Source organism: Aspergillus multicolor (genome assembly GCF_047715735.1).
Source record: "Aspergillus multicolor strain CBS 133.54 unplaced genomic scaffold BDW74scaffold_44, whole genome shotgun sequence".
Classification (NCBI taxonomy): domain Eukaryota; kingdom Fungi; phylum Ascomycota; class Eurotiomycetes; order Eurotiales; family Aspergillaceae; genus Aspergillus; species Aspergillus multicolor.
Genome location: NW_027395995.1, coordinates 173,553 through 198,867, shown reverse-complemented (window position 1 = coordinate 198,867; position 25,315 = coordinate 173,553). Strand labels below are relative to the sequence as shown.

The following is a 25,315-nucleotide window of genomic DNA, read 5'->3' as shown; positions in this document are numbered from 1 at the left end:
GCACTGAGGGGGTCGAAAAACTGCCATATGTCCAATTCAACTCATTTTGTCGTCGAGGGAGGATGGGATTATTGACCCCATCGTCCTTGCGTGACTGTTTGTTGTTGCCCCGAAAGCCCTGGAGACGTACATACACAGCCGCGACGGCGGAATCGGTGCATTCCGCCCCTAGTGGAGTGCTCTCACTGCCACTCACCTCGAGGTCGTAACGGCTCGACCATATTTAGATAGACTAAGTTCTTTCGGATATCGTGACCTGTGGACGTCGCCAGAAGACAACTTGGAAGGTGGAGACTCGATGGCTGTGTCTGTAGATCTTCCTACGGGTCGCTGTCAAGTTGTCAGCTTGTCACCGACAGTCCGATACCGACTCGCCGTTGAAATTGGTGGATCTGTTTCTGGGGCCGCGGGCGAGCTGGAGCTGGAGCTAGCTGTAGGCTGTTGGGGTCGGCGCCGGGGCAGGGCAGACTGGGCAAGGCGGCTTCGGCCGACGCGGGATAGATACCGTAGAAGAGACCCATCGTGAAATAGGATGCGTCAAAATGCCCTGCGCCGTCACGGCTCGGCTGTCCTCCGCGCTCTGGACCGTACTCCGGATTGTCGCGTTTCGAAGGACTTGTCAGTTGCAGGTAAATGGGAGTGTCCGTGCTGTCGTGTTTCATGCGCCCGGGCCGGCTTGTTATGGTTTTCTTCTAAGCCCTTGAGAGACAATAAAATGTTCCCGGGAGACAATGCATCGTTCCCGACCGGTATAATTTCTTTGAGCTTTGTTAGATGGGATATAATCTCGCCCCCAAAGTGCGGGTTGGAAGGTGGAGTCTCCGTAGCAAAGCCCTGTGGGGAGAAGACAGCCTAAGGATCAGGGCTGAGGGAGCAAGTCTGAGCCTCATCCTCACCTTTCCCCGTGGAAAGAAAACATCGCATGATGCTAGGGGCCAAGGCAACCACTTTATTGATAACGCCTGCTGCGATCGAAATGGCAGGAATCTGCAGGGAGCAGCGCAGCGGAGAAAAGGAGTCGAGTACGACACGTGCGACAGTCAGTCTGAAACCAATGCCAATGCGCCCAGCTTTCGTCATGACGAGCTTGTTTGCTGCGAGCTGCGTGCCAGCCTTCTCATAAGTTAGATACCTCCAGCGCGTCGGCTGTGAGACCCGTTCTTCATCGACAAAATGGCTGGGGCGACAGCTCACAAACGATGCGCCCGCCCGCAGCAAACCAGCAAACCAGCTAGGGCACGGCGCTTCGCCAGCCAACGGAAGCCTGACAGCGCCTGCATCCGATTTGACCCTGTCCCCGACTCCCAACCGCCCCTGTTATAAATAGACGATCCTGAATTCGTTTTCCTTGGCGCTGGATTTACTCTCCCAGCTCGAGCGGGTCTCTACCGTATCGCGGGCCAAAAAGCCCTAGTCCACCGTACCAGCTTCGCCACGCCCTGATCGACACCAGACCCGTGTATCACCAATGACTCCATAACGAAAAGAGCTCCACAGCGCCGAATTTCTGATTTTCGCTGCATATAAAGGGGCGCCTGCCCGCCCACTGCTCTACCGTCGCACAACATCACCTCTTGTCCTCGCAAACATGCGTCTCCTCCCCATTCTCCTCACAGCAAGTGCCGGCCTGGCCTCCGCCCGCTGCGGCACCCGCAACCCCTCTGAACGCGTGCACGCCCAGCACAAGTACTTCCTGGAGAAAGAAGACCGCGAGGCCGCGAGACTCGCCTCCGCGCGCGACGTCTTCTCCGCCACAATCGACACATACGTGCACGTCGTAACCTCGAACACGACAGCCGGAATCAACACCACGACTTTACCGTCCCAAATCCACAAGCAGATCGATGTCCTGAATGAGAATTACGCTTCCACGGGGTTCCAGTTTAACCTCGTCAATGTCTCGTACACGCATAATGACCACTGGACGGCGATCATGGACGGGAGCACGACAGAGTACGAGGTCAAGTCCACGCTCAGAAGGGGCGACTATACAGCGCTGAATCTGTACTTCGGGACGATTGGGAGTGGGATTTTGGGTTATGCGTATGTCTCCACCTTCCCTTTCCCCAACAACTAGTTTTTTTTCCACGTTTTTGAAATGAAGCTTATACTAACGGGTGTAGAACCTTCCCCGACACCGTCACCCCCCGCGAATTCCTCCTCGACGGTGTCGTCTGCGACCCGCAATCCCTCCCAGGCGGAAAAGCCCCCTACAACCTCGGCATAACCGCCGTGCACGAAACGGGCCACTGGCTGAACCTCTTCCACACCTTCCAGCCAGGCAACGACGATCCCGCGCAGCCCGGGTGCTACGGGCACGGCGACTACATCCACGACACGCCGGCCGAAGCTTATGCGGCGTTTGGATGCCCAGCGAGCAGGGATACGTGTAAGGGCGCGGTTGAGGCGAATAATACGCTCTCTGTCCCCGGGCCAGACCCGATCCATAACTTTATGGATTATACGGATGATCGGTGCTTGACGACGTTCTCGGCGGGTCAGATCATGCGCATGCAGAATTCCTGGAGGGAGGAAAGGGTGGGTTATGTTCCTGCTGGTATGAGGAGGAGAAGTCCGGTTGGTGTCTTGCCAGACCTTAAGGCGGAGATCGGGCTGCAGGGGAAGATTGCCCGACCGGGATCGGGGTGGTAAATTCGGTATCTATCCAGAAGCCACGAAAAACGGGTTGATGGTGCATCAGTGGAGTTGTGGCGATGAACGATGAGCGAAGTTGATCCGCTTTTGAAGTATATATGCTGTTGAATGGTGATGAGGTGTATATACGGTGAGGATGTGACGGATATACCTAATGGGGGATGTACACTGGCTGTATAATGATAGAGTATATAATGGATGTATATACTAGACAACGATATGTTAATACAAGATTAGATACGATGATATCCTCAATTGATCTCAATCGTTCAGCGCAGAAAATCCTCCCTCCTCTCCGCATCGCCACAGTCCTTGCAATTTATCCGACCGTTCCGCGGAATGTGCCTTGCCAACGTGGCCCCGTAAACGTGGAAGCGACCCTTGAGCCTTGAACCAAAGATGAGAAGAGGCAAAATCCAGGAAGTAGGGACGCTTCAAAGTTCAACCCCTGGCTGCGCTCCCTTAACCTAAGAACCTTATTCGTCTTGGCAGGAGTTTCACGCTCGCAAGCGGAAACGATCGGAGGGCAGTGGGGAGCTTGCGTTGTTTCGCCTTTAGATAGGCGATCTTGATTCGGTACCGATCTGCGGTTGGTCGCGGATCAGGGCCGGTCGCGGGTGGGCGGACCTGTGTGGTTATCGGGGTTGACTCGGTTAACAACCACGGAGCATATGGAAATAATACGCAGATGAGGATGTTACTTGACTTCGACGACGAGCTCTCGAAAGCGCCGGCCAAACGATTGGATAGCCTTCAATAACATTTACCATCCGAAAGAGCCCTGTACTGGTCAATGGGGTATACACCGAGTTCCGGTGGCGACAAACGACTTTCCCACTGCCGCACAATATAAAGCTCTTACTCGAATAAATACAAAGACTAATACACTACTGGACACCAGCAACTCTTTCAGATTGAAATATACCTATTTGTAGACCGGAGTACTCGCCGTGTGGTACAGGTCATACCTACGTGGCATGCATGCATGCACTGTGCGGTAGTGCTGGCCCAATCGGCTATATAGTTCGTCGTCAACTGCATGGATCTGCCGGTGAACCGTTGGGGCTTATCCCTGCCGATGAACATGGCTGGGTGTTATTATTATCAGCGCCTGCTCGTGTTACAGGATATTCCTGTTATCAAAGTACGGTAGGTAGCGTGCTGCATGGATCTCCGAGCAACGAACGCAGTGGTGTCTACAGAGGTAATAGAACAATTAAAGACCGCATCGCAAATAATAAAGACACAGTTCCATCGTTTGCCATGGCGAGTGCATGACTAGGAGATTCCAACACTAGCAATGCTGAAATAGATGAAGTATAGTAGTAACGCTCTTCCGCGGCCCCCTTCCCAGCCTCGTACTCAAAGTTGAACGGGCGTGTACACAATGCCCTTGGGCTCTGGGAGATCCCCTAGCAACGTCTCGTTATTGAAAACGGTGTTGTAATCCTGGATCAAACCCCTATGGTTATCTGCATCGAATGCGAGGCGGATCCCGCGAAGCATGCCGGCAGGATGTTTATCGGGGGCTATCGTGGCAACGGTAGCATGGACAAACAGGTCACGCCAGCGCGTTTCTACAGGATTGGACTTGAGCGTCGCGGACCAGATATCGCCGACCAGATATCGCCGCTGCTGCCGTTCCAGCTCGTGGTGTACGTCTCGGGATCCCACAACGCAACGATGGCATACTTGGCATCGACAACGACAGGCCCTGGCCGGTAGCTAATTTGATCATTGTCGATCTGCTTAAACCTCCAGCAGTCCGCCGGTTGCTTAGAGTCCCAAGGTGTTGCCGTTTCTTCCAAGTTTCTACCTCGGTTGTTCCGGGCTTGACAGTCCCCAGTCGAAGTGTCAGTCCGGCCTGGCCTTCCTGATTGAAGTCGAAGACTGACATTCCGGAGACAACACTGGCCGCATCCTTGGTTATGATATATGAGATCCCGGTGGGACTGTCCCCCTTTGACAGATATTTTTCAGGGCCGGCTTCAGTGTACCAGATACTGTCCAGAAACATGCCGTAAGAATCGTCGGTCACCGTACGAAGTTGGGTTTCAATCCTTGATAGAGACCTGCTTCAGGTTGACCTGGGGGAGCAAGAGATTTTGACGTGCATTCAGCAAGACCGCGAACCCCTGCGCCTAGATGGCAATCAGATAGCCAAACAGCCGAGGCAATCCCCTATTCGCGGCGATGTCATTTTCAGCATTAAGCTTTGAAGTAGAGTTCCATTAGGGGTTTGCCCCCAATGGAATCGCCCAGGACAAGCCGATGTACGGAGTGGAGTGTATATTCCAGCCCGGTGGCCAGGTTGCACGTCTCACGCGCCCACTCGTGGAGCTCTTGGGCGTTGTACTGGGTTGGCGCAGGCTGTTCGTCCTCTCTGTCGCCTTCCTCGCGTGGCTGAGTTCCTTGGTCTTCGACGTTGATGTTCTGCACCATTTCGAGCGCCCAACTGATCCCGGAACTGGTACTCTGAGAAGATACCCCGGAGGGAAGTCCATTCTACCAGATTCTCCAGTTCGTCAATCTCCGCCAACAACGCTGCCAATGCCTGCGCGATGCCGACGAACATCTGCTGCATGGAACCCAACTGGGACAGCATGCTTTGATACCAGGACGCGGTATCCGCCCACGTCTGTGAGATCTGGCCTCAAATTCCATTGATCGACGACAGGATCGGGTCTGTATCCTTTTGTTGTTGCTGCATCAGTGCATCCAGCATTCCCTGCATCTCCGAGAGATCCATGTTCTGATCACCGAGGATCGATATCCTTGATGTTATTGATCTGGTCTCCCAAACCGCCGATCTGATTCTGGAGATTTTCGAGAGCATCATTGGCGTTGCTCTGCGCGCCATCCATGTGCGCGAGGCTCCAACCATCGTTGAAGAGGTCGATCCAGCTGCCCGGATTGATTGAGTCCTCAATGACCCCAGAGAAATTACTGGCAATGTCGAAGATGGAGCCAATGCCATCCCACATGTCGCGCGTCGGGGTGTATTTAGCGACAATGGTCTTAGCCGTTCCGATTGAGGATACCTGCGACGTGGGGCAGGCCTGGCGCCAGCTTCGTAGATTGACTCATCGTGTTGAGCCGTTGAGGAAAATCGATAAACAACTGTTACTGTAGCTTGCAAGTCTGTTCAGGGAGCCCGTGAGGTGAGTGCTTTGCGGAATGTCAGCTTGCAGTTCCATGCAAGCAGTGGCTCTAATAAACCCGTCTCGCATGCAAAACGCCTGCGTTATCACGGATCAACCATCTTCATCCAATTGCACTGGTCAGTCCTGAGCATAACGTGTATGTCATAGCGCAGTGCAGTGATGACGTGGGCTGCAGACTTTGACATGGCTCTGATGGAAGAGCTTTTCCGCGGACACCTGCGGAAGGAAGAAGATGAGAAGGAGAAGGTTGGTGCCACCTGGAAATCTATCTCCTCCCCTACCTTGTCTGAGTCAAAGAGCCAGGAGACCAAAGTACACAAACATAGTTTGCAAAAGCCCAACACCGATTCCTCGAGGTTCTAATACCTGTCCAAGAATCAACCCTATCCGGCCCGCATCTGCATACTCTCCTCAAGGACCAGAAGCACTCTCTCTGCTTTAAATTCGACATCCCCGACATCCTCCCCCCCCAACCTCCTGTTTTCACCGCAACTGCAACTCAGGCATTGTTCAAGCAGCACATCGTCGGCCTCGGTGACGCCACGGTCTCCGGCTTTGGCGGCCGACTCCGCGACGATTTTGTGCCACCGGCATGCACCATCTCATACGCTATCCAGTTCCAGATTATGCGCGCAGATCCACTGTCTGGTACGTTGAGCTCACTGTACACAACGGAGCGAGCGCTGCGCATCAAGCCAGCCCTGGACGGAAGCTTGATGCTGCACCCGGACTTGGTGTCACAGGCGCAAGACCAGGCCCAGCACTCTGTCCATGGACCGAAAATCATCTACACCACTGGTCCGGGGCCTGGGCGTGACAAGAAAAAGAAAGCGCTAGGTCAGCTCTTCCATGCCTTCAGTTGACACATCCTGGCTGGCCATTGAAGGGTGCCACCACCGGACTACATTCTATTTAGATAGACTTCGTTGGCCTGACCTTGCGGCGACTTGAAAGAGAGACTTGAATAGTCGTACATGCTGGGTATGCGGTTATATTCCTTCCAGTAAAAGCAGAAGGGATGCCTTATAGTTCTAACGCCTTCTCATAAGCCTAGTATAACAAGACTTCAACTCCTACTGCACATCTGTATCCTAGGACCCAAACTTGATCAAACTCTCCGCCGCACTCATAACCGCCTCCTCATTGCCATACTTCCACTTCCAACCCAGGACCGTCCTCGCCTTATCCCCCTTAACATCCCTCTCCCTCCCAAGATCCGGCAAAATCAGCCTCGCAACCGGCATAATGAGCGCCACAGCCCTAACCAAAAAATCCGGCAGCGTCAGACTCGGCACCTTTTTCCCTTTCTCACCTAGCTTCCCTTTAAGCAGCGCCGCCATCTCCCCCATCCACATCATCCCCTCCCCAATACAGATGAACCGCTCCCCCGCTGCCCTTTCATGCGTCATAGCAAGAACATGCAATTCCGCGCAATCACGCACATCAACGACGCCGTACTGCACGCGCGGTATACCAGGCGCATTGCCACTCGTCAACTCCGTAATCGAGTGCAGCGTTGTTGAATCTTCTTTTCCCAAAGCTGGTCCATACACGCAGACGGGGTTGATGGAGACGAGTTCCAATCCGGACTTCTGCCCTTCGCATTCGTTTTCCATGAACTCCCACGCCGCCCGCTCAGCCAGCGTCTTGGACTTCGGGTACGCGGTTACATCTCCATTGCCACCTGATAGATCCGTCCAGTTATCCTCGGTGAATGTCTTCTTGGATTTGTTGGCGGGCCCGTACAAGATCGCCGCAACGGAGCTCGTCATCACAACGCGCTTCACACCCGCATCGCGCGCAGCAGTAAGAACGCGCTTCGTCCCCTCCACAGCGGGCACAGTAAGTTCATCCTCGTGAGCCGGCGGCGCAGAAGGAAACGGACTCGCGACGTGCTGGACATAGCTCACGTCTTCCATGGCCTGAGACCAACCGTCGTCGCTTGTAAGGTCTGCGTGGACGATTTGCAGGGTTGAGAGTTTTTCTTGGTCTATTCCTGCTTCAGTGAGTGCGGAGTGGATTTCGGCGCTTCGGTGCTGCGATGTAGGTCGGATTGTTGTGCGCACGCGGTAATTTTGGGACAGCAGAGTCGCGATGATCCATTTTGCGATGAAGGAGGTTCCGCCTGTTACGAGGATGAGTGGCTGGGGCTGTTCTTCAGACATTGTTGTTTGCTGATAATTCGAATGCTATTTCCAAACTGTGAACAGTGAACGTTAGACATCCGATTGATAGGATGAATGAGTCGGAGGCAGGCGCGAGGTTGAAGATGATGGACGGATAAATTTGTATCAGCCGCAATTCGGCCATGATTGCTGGTGTGGGGTAACAGCACATTTCTAAGTCAGTGATTGGATGCGTCGCGTTAGGAATGCAGGATGCTAGACCCTTCTCATCACCAGACTAGCTGAATATAGGATAGTTCATGGGGGCCGTCTCACAGCGTTGAGGCTGAGCTTTGAGATAGGGGCCAAGGCGCTCGGGTGGTCTTGATGGATACCGTAGGACAATATTACTGTCTCCAAAATACTGAGCTTGCGTACTTAGTAAAGAGATATATAGCACTTGCCTGCGTCATCTCTAAGTAGGGTACATCCCAAAGGTCGATCCCGGTGTAACAGTTAGGGTACTTGTCAATTATATATATTTCGGTCGTCAGCCCTAGGACCATTAAAATGGTTAACCAGCAAGAACTCTACTTTGACATTTGAACTCTCTAGCGCGACATTTGAATAAGGGCAAATGGGCACCCTACAGGGACTGTGTCCCATATTACACCAAACCTAAGGAACTGAAGGACGGTAAAGGAAGGACTATGTAAGTAGATCAAACAATCTGTATGTCTAGATGGTAGGTTGAGCAATGCAGGCAGGTGGTAAGCTGAAGGACAAAACATAAATACATATAATAAAGAGGTATAACAATTGTCATATGATATCCGTCAAGTAACAAAACTCGAGAACAGGTCAAAGTCAAAGAACAAGAGTCCCACCCCGCTCAACCTCCACCAGAGTATCACAGAACCACCCCAACAGCTCCTCAAGCCGTTGAACTGAGAGTCTCGAGCTGGGCGCCGACAGCTGTATAGTAAGTGTATCCTGCCACGGAGTGGTAGTGAGATTCAGATGCGGAGTGACACCATGGTCGACCATGCGCCAGACACAGTCTTCACCAGCAAGCTGGACAGACGTCCTGGGTGAATTGTTGGCCTGGTTGGCTTGATGCGTCACGACGCTGTTGAACTGCGTGCTTGGGTCCCAGTTCGTGGCGTGATGGCGGATGTACTCGAAGTCGATGTCTGCGAAAGGCATTGCGCGCGCATACTGGGTTTGCACGAGGTGGAGAAGATCGGGGACGAGGATGCTTGAGGGGAATGTTACGCGCATAGGCGAAACTGTCACACAGGGCCCGATCATCTCGTGGATCGCGGAGATGGGCGCATCTCGCCCGTTGAGGGTGTGGCCAAACACTATGTCGCGCTCTCCCGTCGCTCGCGCGAGCACTATGGCCCACGCGGCCTTGATGAGAGATGCCAGGGTTATACCCTCCGGTGGGATAACAATGGAGATGTTACGTCGGCCATACAGCATGTAGTTCCCGGTCTCCTGACAATCCAAGGGATGAATGCCATCAGGTATGGTTGGCATCTGAGCACCCTGGAGATACTCCTGCCAGAACCGGATGGCATGGTCCGTTCGCTTACATTGGCGATGCCGCAGGTAGAGTGGATAGGAAGGGACAATGGGGCGCAACGGATGGTCCTGCAATGCGGCGGCTAAATCGTCAATGAGCAGCGGGAGGGAGTGCCCGTCGTACTGAGCGTGCGATGTGCGGATGATAAGCATACGCGGGGAATGTCCATCCGCCGGTGTAACAAGCCAGGCCTTGACATGGACTTGGCAGTCTCCAATACTGGTCACGTAATCATTTGCACAGATTGCATCGCCATATGACTCTATATCACCTGTTGGGTCATGAAGATGATACATATTGAGGTGCGAGTTCTGCAAGACCACGGCTACAGTACCGCAATCATCGGCAAGAAAGGCCGTACGAAGCATAGGGTGGTGACGAACCAAGGCATCGAAAGCAACTAGAACTTGACCGGCATTGATTGTACGCGGAATGTAGAGGCGCAGGTAGCTGCCGGTACCGGGACCAGCTAGGAAGGTACGCTGGAATTCCGTAGTGGGAAGGAGGTCCTCTACCTGGCTGGGATGGATGCCTAGAGGCAGAAGGTCGGTGTTCGAGGGCAGGAAATTCTCGAGGCTGTCGATGTTGAGCAGTGAGCCGGCTTGGTAAGGTGCATCGTTCTCCTCCTTGGCAGCATCGTGGAGATGTTGCATCCTACTAGCCAGAGCGGCGAGAACGGGGTTGAGGAAGATGTCGGAGACAGAAAGCAGCATGCCTCGACGACGCGCGAGACTGACAAGTACCATAGCCGAGACAGAATCGCCGCCCAGATGAAAGAAATCGTCATTGGTACTGATTCGTTCGCAGGGAATGGATAAGGCAGCAGCCCACAAGCTGATAAGCATTTCCTCCTGCTGGGTTGGCGCTGCTGCTCCAACCGCAGACGGCGGTGGAGACAGAGGTTGTAGCCGTTCCCGTGGAATAGCTGCAGCGAGGTCTCGTAGTCGGCCACGGTCAAGCTTGCCGCTCTGGGTCCGGGGCGCTCGTAGTAGCGGTAGGAATACAGTCGGAACCATGTACGACGGCAAAGTTGCAGCTAGTCGCCTCATGGCATCCTGTGCAGCCTCTATGAATTCTGCATCAGGGACACTGAAGATGCCCTTGTCTTCAGCTTTACCGTTGATTTGGGAAGATGGAAGACCGATAAATGCGACGAGGTTAGACGGTCCCCCGTCGGATTCAGCGGTGTTCACCACCTCAGCAATAACTTCAGTGACATCGGGGAAACATAGACGAACGTGATGTTCAACCTCTGCCAATTCCACCCTTTGTCCCCGAAGCTTGACCTGGGTGTCCTTTCTCCCTATAAAGCGAATGGAACCATCAGGCATGTATGAGACCAAGTCCCCGGTGCGATATAAGCGACTCGGCGTCTTGTCATCACAGAATTGAGCCATCCATGAAGGGTTCGATGGGAGATAGCTGTCAGCAGTCTTCGTGGGCTCGTTGAGGTACCCTCGCGAGATTATAGGACCTTCAACCAGTAATTCACCGATTGCGCCTACCATCGCCAAGCGTGAGGGGTCCGATGGGACTGTGACCCAACCCCTGCCACCAACAACCGGCCCGATCTGGCCTGTGGCCCAGGATTGCCTGTGAACCCTGCCTACAGCGCAAGGTGTTGTTTCAGCGGGGCCATAGTTATTGATCAAGGTTACCCGGTCGGCCCAGGTGTCCACGATGTCCTGAGTCAGTGGCTCTCCGCCGACGTTGATGGTATGAAGGTCAGGCACAAGCTCCGGCTTTAGCAGTCGGTGGAGGAGTGAGGTCGCGATGTAAGCGGTATTTACTCGATGGCGAGCAATGAAGCCAGGAAGATTGTTTAGACGGTCCTGTTCGGATGGAATGCAAACACAGGCGCCGTTGGCAAGAACCGTAAATATCTCATAGAGACTAACGTCGAACGCATAGGAGCAGAAGTGCAGACACCGTGTATTGCGGTCGATGTTGCAAGGGCCACTGTGATGGAGGATGCTGGTGAGTATATTGGTATGCTCAAGTACAATTCCCTTTGGCTGCCCGGTGGTCCCAGATGTGAACATGATGAATGCTGGATCATGAGTACCAACAACTGGGAGGGAACATGGGGTCGCTGGCTCCGGTACACTGATGGGAACCCGCAATGAGCGCACATTGCAGCCATCAAGCGCAAAACCGGTTGTCTCGCCGACGAGTGCCAGATCTGGCCGCGTTTGGGCAAGTATGGTGCGGATGCGTTCTGGAGGATGGTCCGGGTCGAGCGGAACGCATGCGCCACCGGCAAGAAGCACCGCTAGCATTGCTACGGCGACCCATTTGGACCGACGAAAGCAAACGGGAACGATGCTTCCGCGACCTACCCCCTCGCCCTGCAACCGGTAGGCAAGCTCGTGAGATATTTGGTGCAACTCAAAGAAGGACAATTCGCCATCCCAAGCAGAGATGGCTGGGGAGGTAGGAGTAAACGTTGCAAAAGCTAAAACGGCGTCCTGGAGGGATCCATGGCACGGCAAAGGAGGGCTAGAGTTCCATTGGTAAAGTTGATTTCTGTCGTCAGGACTTAACAGATCAAGCTGCGACAGCGGAGACTCAAGACAGGCTGGGAGTTGTTGCAGGATATGTGCGAACTGAGAAAAGATACGCTCAGGATCCGCTTGCGATGTTACCCGGTCGTCGTAGTTCACTTCGACTGAAATCCGAGAGTCCAGTTTGTTCAAATAGCAGATGACTATCAATGCAGAGTCACTGAACGCACCATGATCCTTATAGGCCGAGGACGAACTGCTGTAGAGGCCATTGTCTTCCGTGTCGTCTGACTGTAGTTGGATTCCCAGATGACATTGGAAGCCACAGGCTTGGGCGGCCTCTGGCCCAAGATGCCGGATGTTGCGTAGACCGTACTGCTGGAAAGGAATCAGCGTTGTAATTTTGTCTTGTACCTGAGCAAGAGCTGTTCGGACGGTCTCATGTAGGCGAAGTTGTGTGCGGAAGGGGACGGTCGCAAATGTTGGACCAGAAAGCTCTTCAATGCCAGGCAATGGCGCGTTGCGCCCGTTGACAGTAAGGCCGTATACAAGGTCTTCAGAATCCGTATAGCAGGACATTATAACAGCCCAGGCGAGTTGAATCATAGTTGACATGGTAAACTCTGTAGACGGGTGCTCAAATGGAATTTCACGTTGTATGGAGGACCTAAGAGATGGCGTGTGCCGAGAAGACGGTAGCGATGGCCAGACTGACGACCGCAAGTTGGCCAGCTCTGAGCGCCAAAAGCGTACGGTGTCGCCATGCTCCTTGCAATATTTTATGAAGTGGTTGAATGGGCGCGAGTGAAGATGGTGCCCATTGTACGCCGCAAGGACTTGGTCCCAAAGCACGGACAAGGACCATGCGTCGTACAGAGCATGATGTATAGTCAGGAAGAAAACCGTCCCTTCCTCGCCCTTTCGGACGACTGACAAGACGACCAAGTTGGAACCAATGGTCATAGAGGTTTCGAGCCCCTTAATTGTCGCACGGTGGAACTCCAAGTCCTCAGACTCTAACACTCGTGCAGGCGTCCGAGTCACCACTTGATAAGTACCGCGTAGCCCTTCGACATGAACCATGCGAGTGCGTAAAATGGGATTGGCAGAAACGGTGGTCTGCCATGCTGATTCAAACCGTTCCATATCAATACCGGCATGTAGTGGATATTCAAATGTCACAACACAGTCACCGGGAGACTTTTCCGATAGCGTCATGAGACCTTCCTGCAAGGCGGTGCAAGGATAGATATCTTCAACTTGGCTGGGTAATAACCCGCACTCCCGAGCGGCATATTCAAGCAGATCATTGCTTCGCGTATTGTCGGGAAGCAAACTGAAAGGGAGAACAGACGGGTTGTTCTCATCGTTGGCCGGTCGAGCGGCTGCCGCTAGATCGCAGAGACGTGGGTACTTGAAGATGTCGCTCATTGAGATATTTAGGCCGGATCTGCGGGCTATGGGGATCGATTGAATGGCTAGAATGGAGTCACCCCCAAGGCGGAAGAAGTTGTCTTCCCTGCCAATTTGGCTAAGGGAGCGGTTGAGGACCTGGGCCCAGATTTCTTGGAGGTGGGATTCCGTAGCGGTAACAGGCTGCGGCCTGTCTTGTATGTCATGAACCCCGATCATTGTCTGCACGTCTTCAACCGATAGGCGCGCTACTATTTCGCGAAGGCACTTGCGATCAATCTTTGCAGAGGATGTCAAGGGCACAAATCGCAGCGGTAGGAACAGTGTGGGTACCATATATCCTGGTAACTTCTCATGCAAGTGATCTTGAGCTTCTTGCGCGACATGATGAAAACGAGATGTGGCAACACCTAAGAGAAGCTCATCCTTCGACGGGATCACTGTGTCTTCAGGGATAGACTGCGGTATGTGGATGAAAGCCACCAGAATTTTGGCCCCATCGACGGTGGTGCAGAGATCAGCGATCGCGTCAACGCCATCAGGCAATGCCGCCCTAAGCTGGTATTCCACCTCACCTAGTTCCAACCGCTGGCCTCGGAGCTTCACTTGGTAGTCTTTGCGTTGGATGAATTCGTAGGTTCCTTGCTCCGTCAGCCGAACGAGATCGCCCGTGCGGTACAACTTCGACGATGCAGTTGTAATGAAGGGAATCCGAGACAGGGGCTCAATGAAGGACCGTGCCGTCAATTCCGGCTCGTTATGATAACCATTGCCGACAATTGGACCTTGGATCAATAGCTCGCCAATGGCGCCGATTGGGAGGAGTAGGTCCACATCGGCAGGGTCGACCACCCAGCCCTGACAACCGACGAGTCGACCAAACTCTCGTCCATTCGATTCTGTTGTAATGGGCGCATCAGTAGCTGCGCAGTAGACTGCGCATTCTGCGGGTCCATAAGTCACAAAAACGTCAACGGCCGGTGCCCACTGGCTGATTTCCTTCGCGGTGACAACCTCGCCAATGAGGATCACGGTTTGTAGGGTTGGAAAGTCGGAAGGTTGCAGCACACGCGCCACCGATGGAGTGAGAGACGCCCAGTTGGCTTGCAAGTGCGCAGCAGCATCAGCTAGGGCGTCAGTTCGTTGCTGCTCTGAGGGAATACAAACACAGCCGCCAACAGTGAGAGTAGTGAGAATCTCGGCAATGCTAACGTCAAAGGCAAAGGAAGAGAATTGAAGAACACGCGAGGCGGCTGTAATGTGCAACGCATGGCTGTGGGCACGAGCGCTCGTTGCAAAGGCTCGATGGCTGATAATGGCACCCTTGGGCTTGCCTGTTGAACCGGAGGTGAAGATAAGATAGAGCGGCCGCGAGGAGTCAAAGGCCGCAGTCACGTGCCCGAGGTCGGTGCCTTCCGTCTCGGTCTCGGCCTTCTCTTTCTCCACTCCGCTCTCCTCTCCTCTTTCCATCTCGTCAACACACAGAACGCCGCATCCTAGATTGCTTGCTTCCGAAGCATCTTGACGCAGAGTAAGGACGACCTCGGCATTAATGCTGGCGCAGATTTCCTTCAATCGCGACGCGGGATGACTGACGTCGAACACGACAAACGCGGCACCAGCTCGGACCACGCCAAGCATGGCCACTGGCACCCAGCGCGATTTCGAGGCATAGATCGGTACGATGCATCCCTCACCAATCCCGGGAATCGATCTCAATCCTAGCTCGATGTCACAAGAGTACTTATCAACCTCATGATACGTGAAATTCCCATCCCAGCTGGAAACGGCTGCGGCGTCAGGCCGATATCGGCACTGATCGAGTATGATCTCAGCGAGTGACCTATCAACTGGTGATGCAACATTCGAGTTCCATTGGCAGACGAGCTGCTCCGAGTTATGTCCGAGAAGCGATATTTTGGTCGCACTCTGGATTGGATTGTAGATTATACCCTCGACAGCCTTCGTGAAAGCATCGAGGACGAAGGTTGCGCCCTTTGTGCTCAGCCACTCACAGTGATAATCCAGGATCATGTCAAGAACCTCCTCATCGACGTCGACGGTGAGAGACACTTGATACTATATCGACTCAGCGCCATTCAAGCGATCCTGGAAATAACTCACCTCGCTCGAGCCCTCCGCGTCCTGTTCTCCTAACACCCACGGGCATTCTGTCGCTTCCAGCCGCGGGACACGTTTATTCACTGATAATATCGAATTGAATAGATCTCTTATACCCAACTGGTGAGTGATGGCTGCGAGCGATCGGTACTGAAATTGTAGAGAGCGGGCGAACTCCTGCTGACACCGATGGAGTAGATCCAATGCGCATTTCCCCCCACCAAGATTGACCCGACAGAGCAGGAGGTTGATGAATGGACCGATGGCATCATGGATACCCGGAATTGGAGCGTCACGTCCTGATGTCATGTACCCGAAGCAGACATCTTCCGTCCGACAGTAAACGCCCAGAGTCAACGCCCACGCGAGTTGGAACACCGACGCAATTGTTAGCTCGTATTTCTGGGCGAAGAGGAACAGCTCTTTTGTGCGACCTAGGCGGATTTGCTGCCTCCCGTACGTGGCTGTCGTCTCCTTGTTTGTAGCCGCGGGGACAATCTGTGGAAACATGCAAGGCTCTATGCCCATGGCATACTCGGTCCAGAACTTTTTGGCTGCCTCCTGATCTTGCTCTTGGATATGAGCGACATAATCACGGTATGTGTTATAGCGCGGCGGCTCCAGATGGCCGTTGTACGCTAGCGTCAAATCTCGGAGAAGTACTTGCCACGAGATACCGTCCAGAAGGGCGTGACTAGCTTCCAACAAACACCCAAGCGACCCGTCTTGTGCCGCTAGGATGGACAGTCGGTGTGGAGGATGCATTGGGGGAATGGGTGACGGGCTATGTTTAGCGAGTTGCTCAAGCAGATCATCGCCAGTCACCTCTAGGTGTGTCATCGCAGCTGGTGACGGTTCCAGCACGCATTGATCTATGGTCCCGTCGGCACGCACAGACTCTCGAAACACCGTACGCAAAAGAGGGTGTTTGTCTACGACTGCCTGCCAGGCTTGTCCGATTCTCATCGGGTCAATTAAGCCGCCCTCCCGAGGATGCATAGTGAACATGTATCGGTTGTGATACATAGACCCATCTTTTGCCTGACTGAGAAGCATACCCTCTTGGATGCTGGAGGTCGGGTAGGCGTCCGACACGATGAAGCCCACATCCTGCAGAGGATATACAACACGTTCCATAAAGCGTTGATATTGGTCGTTTGTGAGAGATAGCAACTGGAATGGCATGTCGGAGTGCTCGCTGTCTGAGTCAAGCAATGTTCCCTCCTCACTTGTGCACGCACTTGACTCGATGGAGGCGCTTAGACTTGCAATTGTCGGGTTCTTGAAGATAGCCTCTACTGTGGTCCTGATGCCGTTCCCGCTCAATTGTGATACCAAATGCATGGCACCGATCGAATCGCCGCCTACGTGGAAGAAATTCGTATCGACACCAAGATTGCTGGTTTCCCGACCGAGCACATCTGCCAGCACTTCCTGGATAATCGACTCCAGTTTCGTGGTCGGTTGCCGCTGCGGCATTGGTATAGCCGTCTGACGATATACCTGGAGTTCAACCGGCGATAAGGTCGAAACTTCATGTCGTAGGTGTCGACGGTCAACTTTGCCACCAGCCGTTTGAGGAAATTGCCTTAGCGACAGGAACAATGAAGGAACCATGTAAGCTGGAACTAAATCTCGCAACGCGACCTCCGCCAGTTGTGTCTTGTGGCTAAAGGCCGCGTTTGGCGGGTCAAAGAGTGATGAAGAATCGATGTATGCCCCGTTTTGATCTGCGGAGCCCAATATGAAGGCCACAAGGATTGCTTCATTGTAGCTGTCGGCGAACTCGACCTTCTCCACCACGACATCGATGCAATCCAGGCAACAACGCACATGGTATTCGACTTCTGCCAGCTCGAGCCGTTGGCCGCGGAGCTTGACCTGGGTGTCTTTCCGGCCAATGTAGCGGATCCAACCTTCCGATGTCATCTCCACGAGATCCCCAGACCGGTATACCCGACCAGGGTGACCTTTCCGGTACCGTACCAACCAGGCGGGAGGCTCAATGTACGCATTTGCCGTTAAGTCCGGTCGCTGCAGATAACCGTCGGTGACCACGGGGCCCTCGATCAACAACTCCCCGACCGCGCCAAGAGGGGAAGGCCGTCCCGGATCAGAGGGCAATGTCACCCATCCAACGGACCCGAACATTGGGCCAATGACTCCAGTTCTCCAGCCCTCAGCTACCACGTGTCCTACTGCTACGCATACTGAGCATTCCGCCGGTCCGTAACCGTTAAGAAGGGTTACCCGTGGCGCCCAGCGCTCGACCACATGTCGCGTAAGTGGCTCGCCGCAAGCGACAACTGTTTTCAAGCTAGGAATGTTTTTCGGCTCGAGCGTTGCGAGCATGGACGATGTTAGAGACGCCCAATCAACATTATGCTCCACCAAAAATGGCACCAAGGCGTTCATCCGACTATGCTCGGACGGAATGCATACACATATCCCATTGACCAGACTGGCGAAAATCTCGTGCAGACTGGCATCAAACGCATATGATGCAAAGTGAAGAACTCGCTTAGAGGATGTTAGACGCATTGCAGGTGAATGATTACGGATACTTGTTGCAAGATTTCGATGCGTCGCCATGATCCCCTTTGGTCGGCCACTGGAGCCGGAGGTAAAAATGATGAAGGCGGACTTTGTCGGATCGCGTGCCCAGTCACTCTGGCACTCCATTTTTCCGGCCAAACCAATTTCAGTAGGAACAGTTATCACACTGGCTTTGCCTTCATATTCAGAGAATCTTTCAGCCAGTCCCGGTGATACCATGATTATTGACGGCTGCGTTTGGTCGAGGACATCTCGGAGACGGTCGCCCGGGTATTTGGGATCAAGACAGGAGATAACCGCCCCAAGGGACATCACTGAGAGCATGGATACAACGACCCATTTGCTTTTTTCTAAACAAATCGTGACAATCGTCCCTTGTCCTACCCCTCGGTCACGAAGCATACTCGCGAGGTGAAGAGAGACCAGCTTGAGTTCGCCGTAGGTAACCTGGCCATCCCACGCTGATATCGCTGGCTCATCAGGGGTTGTCTCGGCGTGGTCGAAAACCAAATCATGCAAGCACTTATCACAAGATTTGGGCAACGTGGCATTCCACTGGTCAAGTTGGATCATGTCCTGTGGACTCACCGCAGAGATACTGCCGAGTTTCTGCGAAGGTTGGCCGAGGATCTGCCTAAGAATGTGCTCAAACTGCTCGACCATTCTTTGGGCCTGGATTGGGGCCACGACGAGCGAGTCATAGCTTGCAACAACATCCATGGCTCCTTGGTGTGCATCCGACATTTCGCAGACGATCACGAAGGCGTAGCTCGAAACCGTACGTAAATCTGCACTTAGATCTTCTGTATGCGTCACCAGCGAATTACCTGGAGAAGTCTGCAGCAGCTGTACACCAAGGTGTGTCTGAAAATTGCATGCCTGGGCAGCATCGCCACTCAGAGCTCGAATGTTTTGAAGACCGAACTGCTCGTACGCCGTCATCTCCAAGACCTGCACTCTTAGATCTCTCAACTGATCTTCGACCGACTTCCCCGGCTGCAGGAGGACACGCAAAGGGACTGTGGCAACAGTCGGACCTGTAACTGTCTCAATCCCGGCAAGCGATGCCCCTCGTCCGTTGACAGTAAGGCCAAACACCACATCGTCGGAGTCCGTATACTGAGAGAGGAGAATTGCCCATGCAAGATTGATGGCCATGGACAAGGTAAAATCATGCTTCCCTGCAGGAAGATCGGAGACTGGGTGACGCATTACCTTGTCGGGCCGCGGACTATGAGTCGATGATGGAAGAGCAGGGAAGGCCGGTGCTTGCATATTTTCCAGTTGAGACCGCCAGTATTGATCAGCCCCCTTCGACTGGGCGACATAATGTACGAATGGGCTAAATGGACAGGGCGGCAAGACCGTCGTTGGTTCTTCGTACGCCGCTTGAACTTGATCCCATAGCAAGGGGATTGACCAGTCATCATACAGCGCGTGGTGCAAGGTCAGGATCATCTGGGGCACTGGACTGTTGGTAATGAGTGCAGCCTCCCAGAGACGACTATTGAGCCCCATTTGTGATGTGCGCAATTTCCTGGCACTCTCCCAGGCTTCTTGAGTGGAGAACATAGGAATGACCACCTGCTCATCGCGGACCACGACCTGGAATGTGCCATGAGGATGGCAGTGCGTCAGGCGCGTGCGCAGAATTGGATTGGCCGCCACTGTAGCCGCGAATGCAACCTGCAATCGGTCAGGATCTAGGTCACTTCGAAGGTCATGCCGCCAGGTTGCGACATAGTTACCCGGTGATTGCAAAGAGAGCGCCATGAGCCCATCCTGCATAGGCGTGCACGGGTAGATGTCGTCTATTTGTTCCTCCGCAATCTCGCCCCCTCCAACGACTGCCGCCATAACTTCCTGCCGAACTATGTCTGATGGCAGCAAGGACAAGGGATCGGGAACGTCTTGCTTAGCCACCAGCTGCGGTAGAAACTTCTTGTCGGCTAGGTCAACGAGGTGAGGACTGCTGAAAACGTCTGAAACAACCAGCTGCAAGCCAGCCGACCGGGCGAGAGCTACAAGTTTCATCGCAAGAATAGAGTCTCCTCCGCGGCGGAAAAAGTGGTCGTCCAGCCCGATCTCCTCGCTTGGGACATTCAGCGTTCTCGCATACAGCTCCTGGATTACCTGCTGCCTGGGAGTTACCGGTGGGCGTCGGCGCCCTGTCTGTCCCAATCGCCATGACGATATTGCCTCTGCCGACAATTCCTCAGTCCATGAGCGCAATTGACGTCTATTGACTTTGCCTGTACGAGTGAGCGGCATTTGCCGCACGGGAAGGAACATATCCGGCACCATATAGATTGGGACAGAGGTCTCCAATTGCGGCCTCGCCCGAGTGACCATCTTCTGAAACATCGAGTTTTGCGATCCCAGCCAGTCTGTTTGATCCGAATCAATGTCGTCTTCGTCCTGCAACACAACCCAGCTAACGAGGGTCGGACCCAGTCCAGACGCGGGGCGTACGATGTCGACGGCGACGTCGGATGCAACGGGAAAGCATCGTTGGACGTGGAATTCGATCTCGGCCAGTTCCACGCGCTGACCGCGAATTTTCACCTGGGTGTCCTTCCGACCGACGTACCGCAAGGAGCCATCCGCAAGGTACTGGACAAGGTCACCGGTTTTGTAAAGTCGAGAAGGTTTATCGCGGAACTGGCTCAACCATCGAGGTGGAGCAATGAACGCAGCAGCTGTCTTTGCTGGCTCGTTGATGTATCCTTGGCCGACGAGAGGGCCCTCGATGATTAGTTCACCTACTGCACCAATGGGAGCCAACCGCTCGTAGCCTTGACTATCGACAACCCACGTCACTGCACCACAACCACGCCCAATGTCGTTTGTCGCGCCTGATGGACTAGGATAACGCTGGGTTGTTGCCGTTACGGCGCACTCCGCTGGGCCATACAAGTTCAGAAGCTCAACATGCGAGGTATCAGAGCACCAGGTTTGGATGTCTGCTTTGGTGGATGGTTCACCGCAGAACGCGAGACGCTTTAACGTTGGGACGTCAGACGGGCGCAAAGTCCGCGCCACCGAAGGCGTCAGATTAGCATAGTTCGCCCTAAACCTGGTGATGGCTCCAGCGAGATCCGACGTTCGATCATGGTTCGACGGTACGCAGATACAGCCCCCGGCAATCAGCGTCAACATATTGTCTTCAACGCTGAAATCGAACGAGTACGAGGAGAACTGAAAAAGACGGGTGTCGCGATTTAGTCCCATTTTCCTACATCTCGCCTCGGAACTGCTGCACCAGTTTGTATGCGATATGACAACCCCACGCGGCTTGCCAGTTGAACCAGATGTAAACACAAGGTACATGGGATCTTCCGCTGTGGGTGCTGACCAGCCGTCCATTCCAGGGTCAATGCCTGGTTGCTCTGCCATGATTTCAGGATCGAATATCAGTAAGGGCGAACCCAGAGCCTCTGCCGCACCAGCGAGTGATTTGGATGTGACCAGCAACGGGGCGCTTATCTCGCGGCATATTTCCTGGAGACGGGCGACCGGATTGGAGGGATCCAGCATTACGAATGCACCGCCGGCCTTCAGAATTGCCACCATAGCGACAGTCGCCCATCGTGACTTGTCAAAGTATACTGGCACAAAAGCGTTGGGGCGGATTCCTTGGGTCCGCAGAAGACGCGCCAAACGACATGCTTCAACCTCAAGTTCATCATAGGTCAACTCTCCGTCCCATGCATTCACGGCCAAAGCGTCCGGCTGCGACGCTACTCGACGTGCAATCAGCTCGTGGGCGCAGGCATTCAAAGGCGCAGGTAATGTTCCGTTCCAGCGAAGAAGAATATTTATGTCTGCGGGACTGATTGTATCCAGCTTACTAAGTGGTATATGCGGCGTATCGGATATTTGACGCAGTGTATGCTCAAGCTGGTGCAGTAGACAGTCCACCTGCTCCCCTGGGATGACATGAGGATCATGACTCGCCGTGATTCGCACTCCATGCGCAAGCAGCTGGCAGTCGAGCACGAGTGCATATGAAGATGCGGCACCCTGTTGCTCAGCGTCGAGCTGTCCAAAGATTCGTGGTGCTTTATAGCCATCAGCTTCGGGTTGAACAAGGAGAAGGCTCTGAAACTGGCAAGCTGTCGCGCCATCCGTCCCCAGCTTGGCAATCTCCTGCAGCCCCAGTTGCTCGTGCGGTGTCGTATGCACTGCCCATGCTTGCAACTCATTCAAATGACATTCAACACTCTTATCCCAATCCAGCTTCACTCGCATGGGAATGGTTGCAATGGTGGGCCCGGTCATTGACTCAACTCCGTGTACTTGTGCTCCGCGGCCGGCCACTGTAACGCCGAAAACGAGGTCCGCGCTGTCGGTGTATTGCGAGACGAGGACGGCCCAAGCCAGTCGCAGCTGCGTGGACATCGTGATGCCATCTACTGTAAAAGCTGCCCCATTTCGTCTATGTTCTATCGTCTGTACAATCATCTCGCTGGATTCAGGGCGGTACTCGGGCTTGGGCAGTTTGGGAAATGGCATTGCTTGCAGGTCCGAAAGTTGTTCTTTCCAGAAATCAACAGATTCGCCTCTTTGGGACGCCATTGTATATTTCACGAACGGGGCAAATGGTCGGCCATCCAACGTCTCCCCTTCATATGCAACCTGCACCTGCTCTAACACCAATGCAAGGGCCCAGCCATCGGTTAAAGAGTGGTGCATCGCTATAGCGAAATGGTGGTTAGTGTCTTCTGTTTCAAAATCAACGGACAGCGCAAGTCTCAAAAGAGGCTGATTGATCGTCCAGATGTGCCAATGGCTAGGCAGGCCATCCTTCACTGCCCATGTGTCCCATACTATCGGCTCGCCCCTAACTACGACCTGATATAGGTGGCCGTCATCAGCCTGAACGATACGCGTGCGTAGGATTGGGTTCGCTTCAATGGCTGCGGCCCATGCTCTCTGAAACCTCTCGATGTCAATCCCTTGAGGCAGAGAGTATTGTTGGTATATGGTAAAGTTAGGCGAAGCCCTTCGCGACAAGGAAAACATTCCTTCCTGCAATGGGGTACAGGGATATATGTCTTCGATTTCGGCCGGGGCCTGCAGGGGACATTGCCCTCGCAAAGACGGCAGGGTGCCTTTGTCTGCGACGAGAGAGTAAGGCGGAATCATAGCTTCATCTTTGCAAACCATTGCATCTCCAGTCACGACGCGCGCCTCCAACGCGGATGCCAATTCTTCCAGTGTCTTGCTATCCCACATATCTTGCATCGTGATCTCGTACCCCAACCGCCGCGCAGCCCCTGCCAACTTCATCGCGCGGATTGAGTTGCCGCCTAGGCTCCAGAAATTATCGTCCAGCCCAATATTCTCCTTTGATATTTGAAGCGCCTCTGCCCACAGAGCGCACATGGCGGCCTCGACAACGCTAGAGGGTCTCCGTTTGATTGACGTCTCGCGGTCGTAACCCTGATAAAGCTCGCGGCGGGCCTTAGAGTTTCCGATCTCTCGCAATCTTCGCCTGTCAAGTTTTCCGCTGTTGCCTAAAGGCATGGCCTCTATCGCTATGAACGCATTAGGGACCATGTATGCGGGCAGCTGCTGTTGAAGATGCAGCTGGGCCGATTCAAACTCGTTCTGAAAGCCATGCTCGCTGCTCCACTTATCCAGATCCCGCAGCAGCACAAATGCTACCAGTAACGGAGCGTCATCATCATCTTTCGGCGTAACCACATCAACGGCGATGTCCTGAACTACATCAGCCAGGAATTGGCGCAGGTGATACTCGATATCCAGCACGTCCATGCGCTGCCCATGAATCTTTACCTCCGTACCGCTGCGCCCAAAATACTGCAGGGACCCGTCATCGAGATAGCGGACGAGATCGCCCGTACGGTACAGCCGCTTGGTGGAATTTCGCGAAAGCGACCGCAACCACTTCGGGCACTCCACAAATGCAGCGGCTGTTTTGGGCTCATCATCAAGGTACCCTCGGCCAACAATCGGTCCCTCAATCAACAGCTCCCCGACGTCTCCATCTGCCACCAGCATTTCCAAGTCATCCCCTTCCACCGCCCATAGTCGACATCCAAGTCCGCTCCCGATTCTCGCCGGTGTGTCGTCTGCGGATTCGTATTCGTACAAGGAACACACCATCGAACATTCAGAGGGTCCAAAGCCATTGAAAAGGCGCACGTGCCCGTACCACTTCTCCAGATCGTCTTGTCGCGGCGCCTCACCTAATAGGATCAGGCTTCTCAAGAGCGGTATATCATCGACGCTCAGAATGCGTGCAACCGATGGTGTTAGATGCGCCCAGTTGATCCGAAGCCGTCGCGCGACCTCCGCTAAATTGTTGTTGCGATCGCTGTCTGACGGAATGCAGACACATCCACCATGCACCAAAACGAATAGTGTTTCTGCCAAGCAGGCATCAAAAGCGTACGAGGCAAACTGCAGCGCGCGGGATGACTCGCTGAGATTCAAGGCTCTACCGCCAGCCATTGCAGAGGTCGATATCGAGCGATGTTCGATAACAACACCTTTCGGTTCTCCGCTGCTTCCAGATGTGAAAACGGTGTACGCGGCATTATGTGGCTCTGCGCGGTCGGCAATGCCCTCCGATGTGTTGCTGGTGGTGGCTGCACCCCAGGCGTCATCAAGGACTATTCTCTCCTCCGCCAGCTGTGCCGCCAGCTCAGCGTGCTTCGGCGAGGCGACGATACACCTTGCATGGACCTTGGCGCATATAGTTGCCAGACGCTTCTGCGGCAGTGACGGATCCAGCAGCACGAATGCTCCACCGGCCTTCAAGATCCCTAACATTGCCACGAGCACCCATCTTGTTTTCTCAAAGAGGATTGGCACAAAAACCTCCGGCTCAACGCCATGGCTATCCAATTCCGACGCTAAACGGTTTGCGTGTGTTTCGAGCTCCCCATATGTGAATGTTCCGTCCCAGGCACTCACTGCCTCAGCGCCGGGCCGAGCTGCGCATTGCCGTCTAATCAACTCGTGCAGACAGACCTCTACGGCCTCCGGAGACTCTTTCTTTGACAATGCAAGCTGGGTCGGGACTCGCTCGGTTTCAACTCTCAGCGGTTTCATATTGTTTTGGCTGTCGTTGATCGTCATGACCTGCCTAGGTTCAGTGGATTTCACAGATAAGGCATGTGCATCGCGGACGCCCTTACTCTTGCTGTCACCTTTCTTTGCCTATGGCTCTTCTTCCGT

General features: G+C 53.9%; 6 protein-coding genes across 6 annotated transcripts; 2 read left to right on the top strand and 4 right to left on the bottom strand.

Moving 5' to 3' along the window:
• Positions 1 to 1,212: 1,212 nt before the first annotated feature.
• Positions 1,213 to 2,933, top strand: BDW74DRAFT_162875 (zinc metalloprotease). Its single transcript, XM_073726016.1, has 2 exons — positions 1,213 to 2,043; positions 2,124 to 2,933. Exons 1-2 carry the CDS (start codon positions 1,589 to 1,591, stop codon positions 2,650 to 2,652), a joined length of 984 nt encoding a protein of 327 aa, XP_073578598.1. The 5' UTR covers positions 1,213 to 1,588; the 3' UTR covers positions 2,653 to 2,933.
• A 1,084-nt stretch (positions 2,934 to 4,017) lies between these two features.
• Positions 4,018 to 4,672, bottom strand: BDW74DRAFT_183359 (uncharacterized protein; the record flags this gene model as incomplete). Its single annotated transcript, XM_073730505.1, has 3 exons — positions 4,018 to 4,184; positions 4,262 to 4,403; positions 4,472 to 4,672. The coding sequence occupies 3 exons, from the start codon at positions 4,670 to 4,672 to the stop codon at positions 4,018 to 4,020; spliced, it is 510 nt and encodes a 169-aa protein (XP_073578597.1).
• Positions 4,673 to 4,863: 191 nt separating this feature from the next.
• BDW74DRAFT_183358 (uncharacterized protein) lies at positions 4,864 to 5,639 on the bottom strand (the record flags this gene model as incomplete). The annotated part of the gene is made up of 3 exons (XM_073730504.1): positions 4,864 to 5,160; positions 5,229 to 5,340; positions 5,416 to 5,639. 3 exons carry the CDS (start codon positions 5,637 to 5,639, stop codon positions 4,864 to 4,866), a joined length of 633 nt encoding a protein of 210 aa, XP_073578596.1.
• Positions 5,640 to 5,978: 339 nt separating this feature from the next.
• BDW74DRAFT_183357 (uncharacterized protein) lies at positions 5,979 to 6,682 on the top strand (the record flags this gene model as incomplete). The annotated part of the gene is made up of 2 exons (XM_073730503.1): positions 5,979 to 6,144; positions 6,195 to 6,682. 2 exons carry the CDS (start codon positions 5,979 to 5,981, stop codon positions 6,680 to 6,682), a joined length of 654 nt encoding a protein of 217 aa, XP_073578595.1.
• Positions 6,683 to 6,771: 89 nt separating this feature from the next.
• On the bottom strand, positions 6,772 to 8,075 carry BDW74DRAFT_188892 (SDR family oxidoreductase). Its single transcript, XM_073731837.1, has one exon. The coding sequence runs from the start codon at positions 7,982 to 7,984 to the stop codon at positions 6,911 to 6,913; it is 1,074 nt and encodes a 357-aa protein (XP_073578594.1). The 5' UTR covers positions 7,985 to 8,075; the 3' UTR covers positions 6,772 to 6,910.
• A 716-nt stretch (positions 8,076 to 8,791) lies between these two features.
• On the bottom strand, positions 8,792 to 25,189 carry BDW74DRAFT_183355 (uncharacterized protein; the record flags this gene model as incomplete). The annotated part of the gene is made up of 2 exons (XM_073730502.1): positions 8,792 to 15,508; positions 15,554 to 25,189. 2 exons carry the CDS (start codon positions 25,187 to 25,189, stop codon positions 8,792 to 8,794), a joined length of 16,353 nt encoding a protein of 5,450 aa, XP_073578593.1.
• Positions 25,190 to 25,315: the final 126 nt, after the last annotated feature.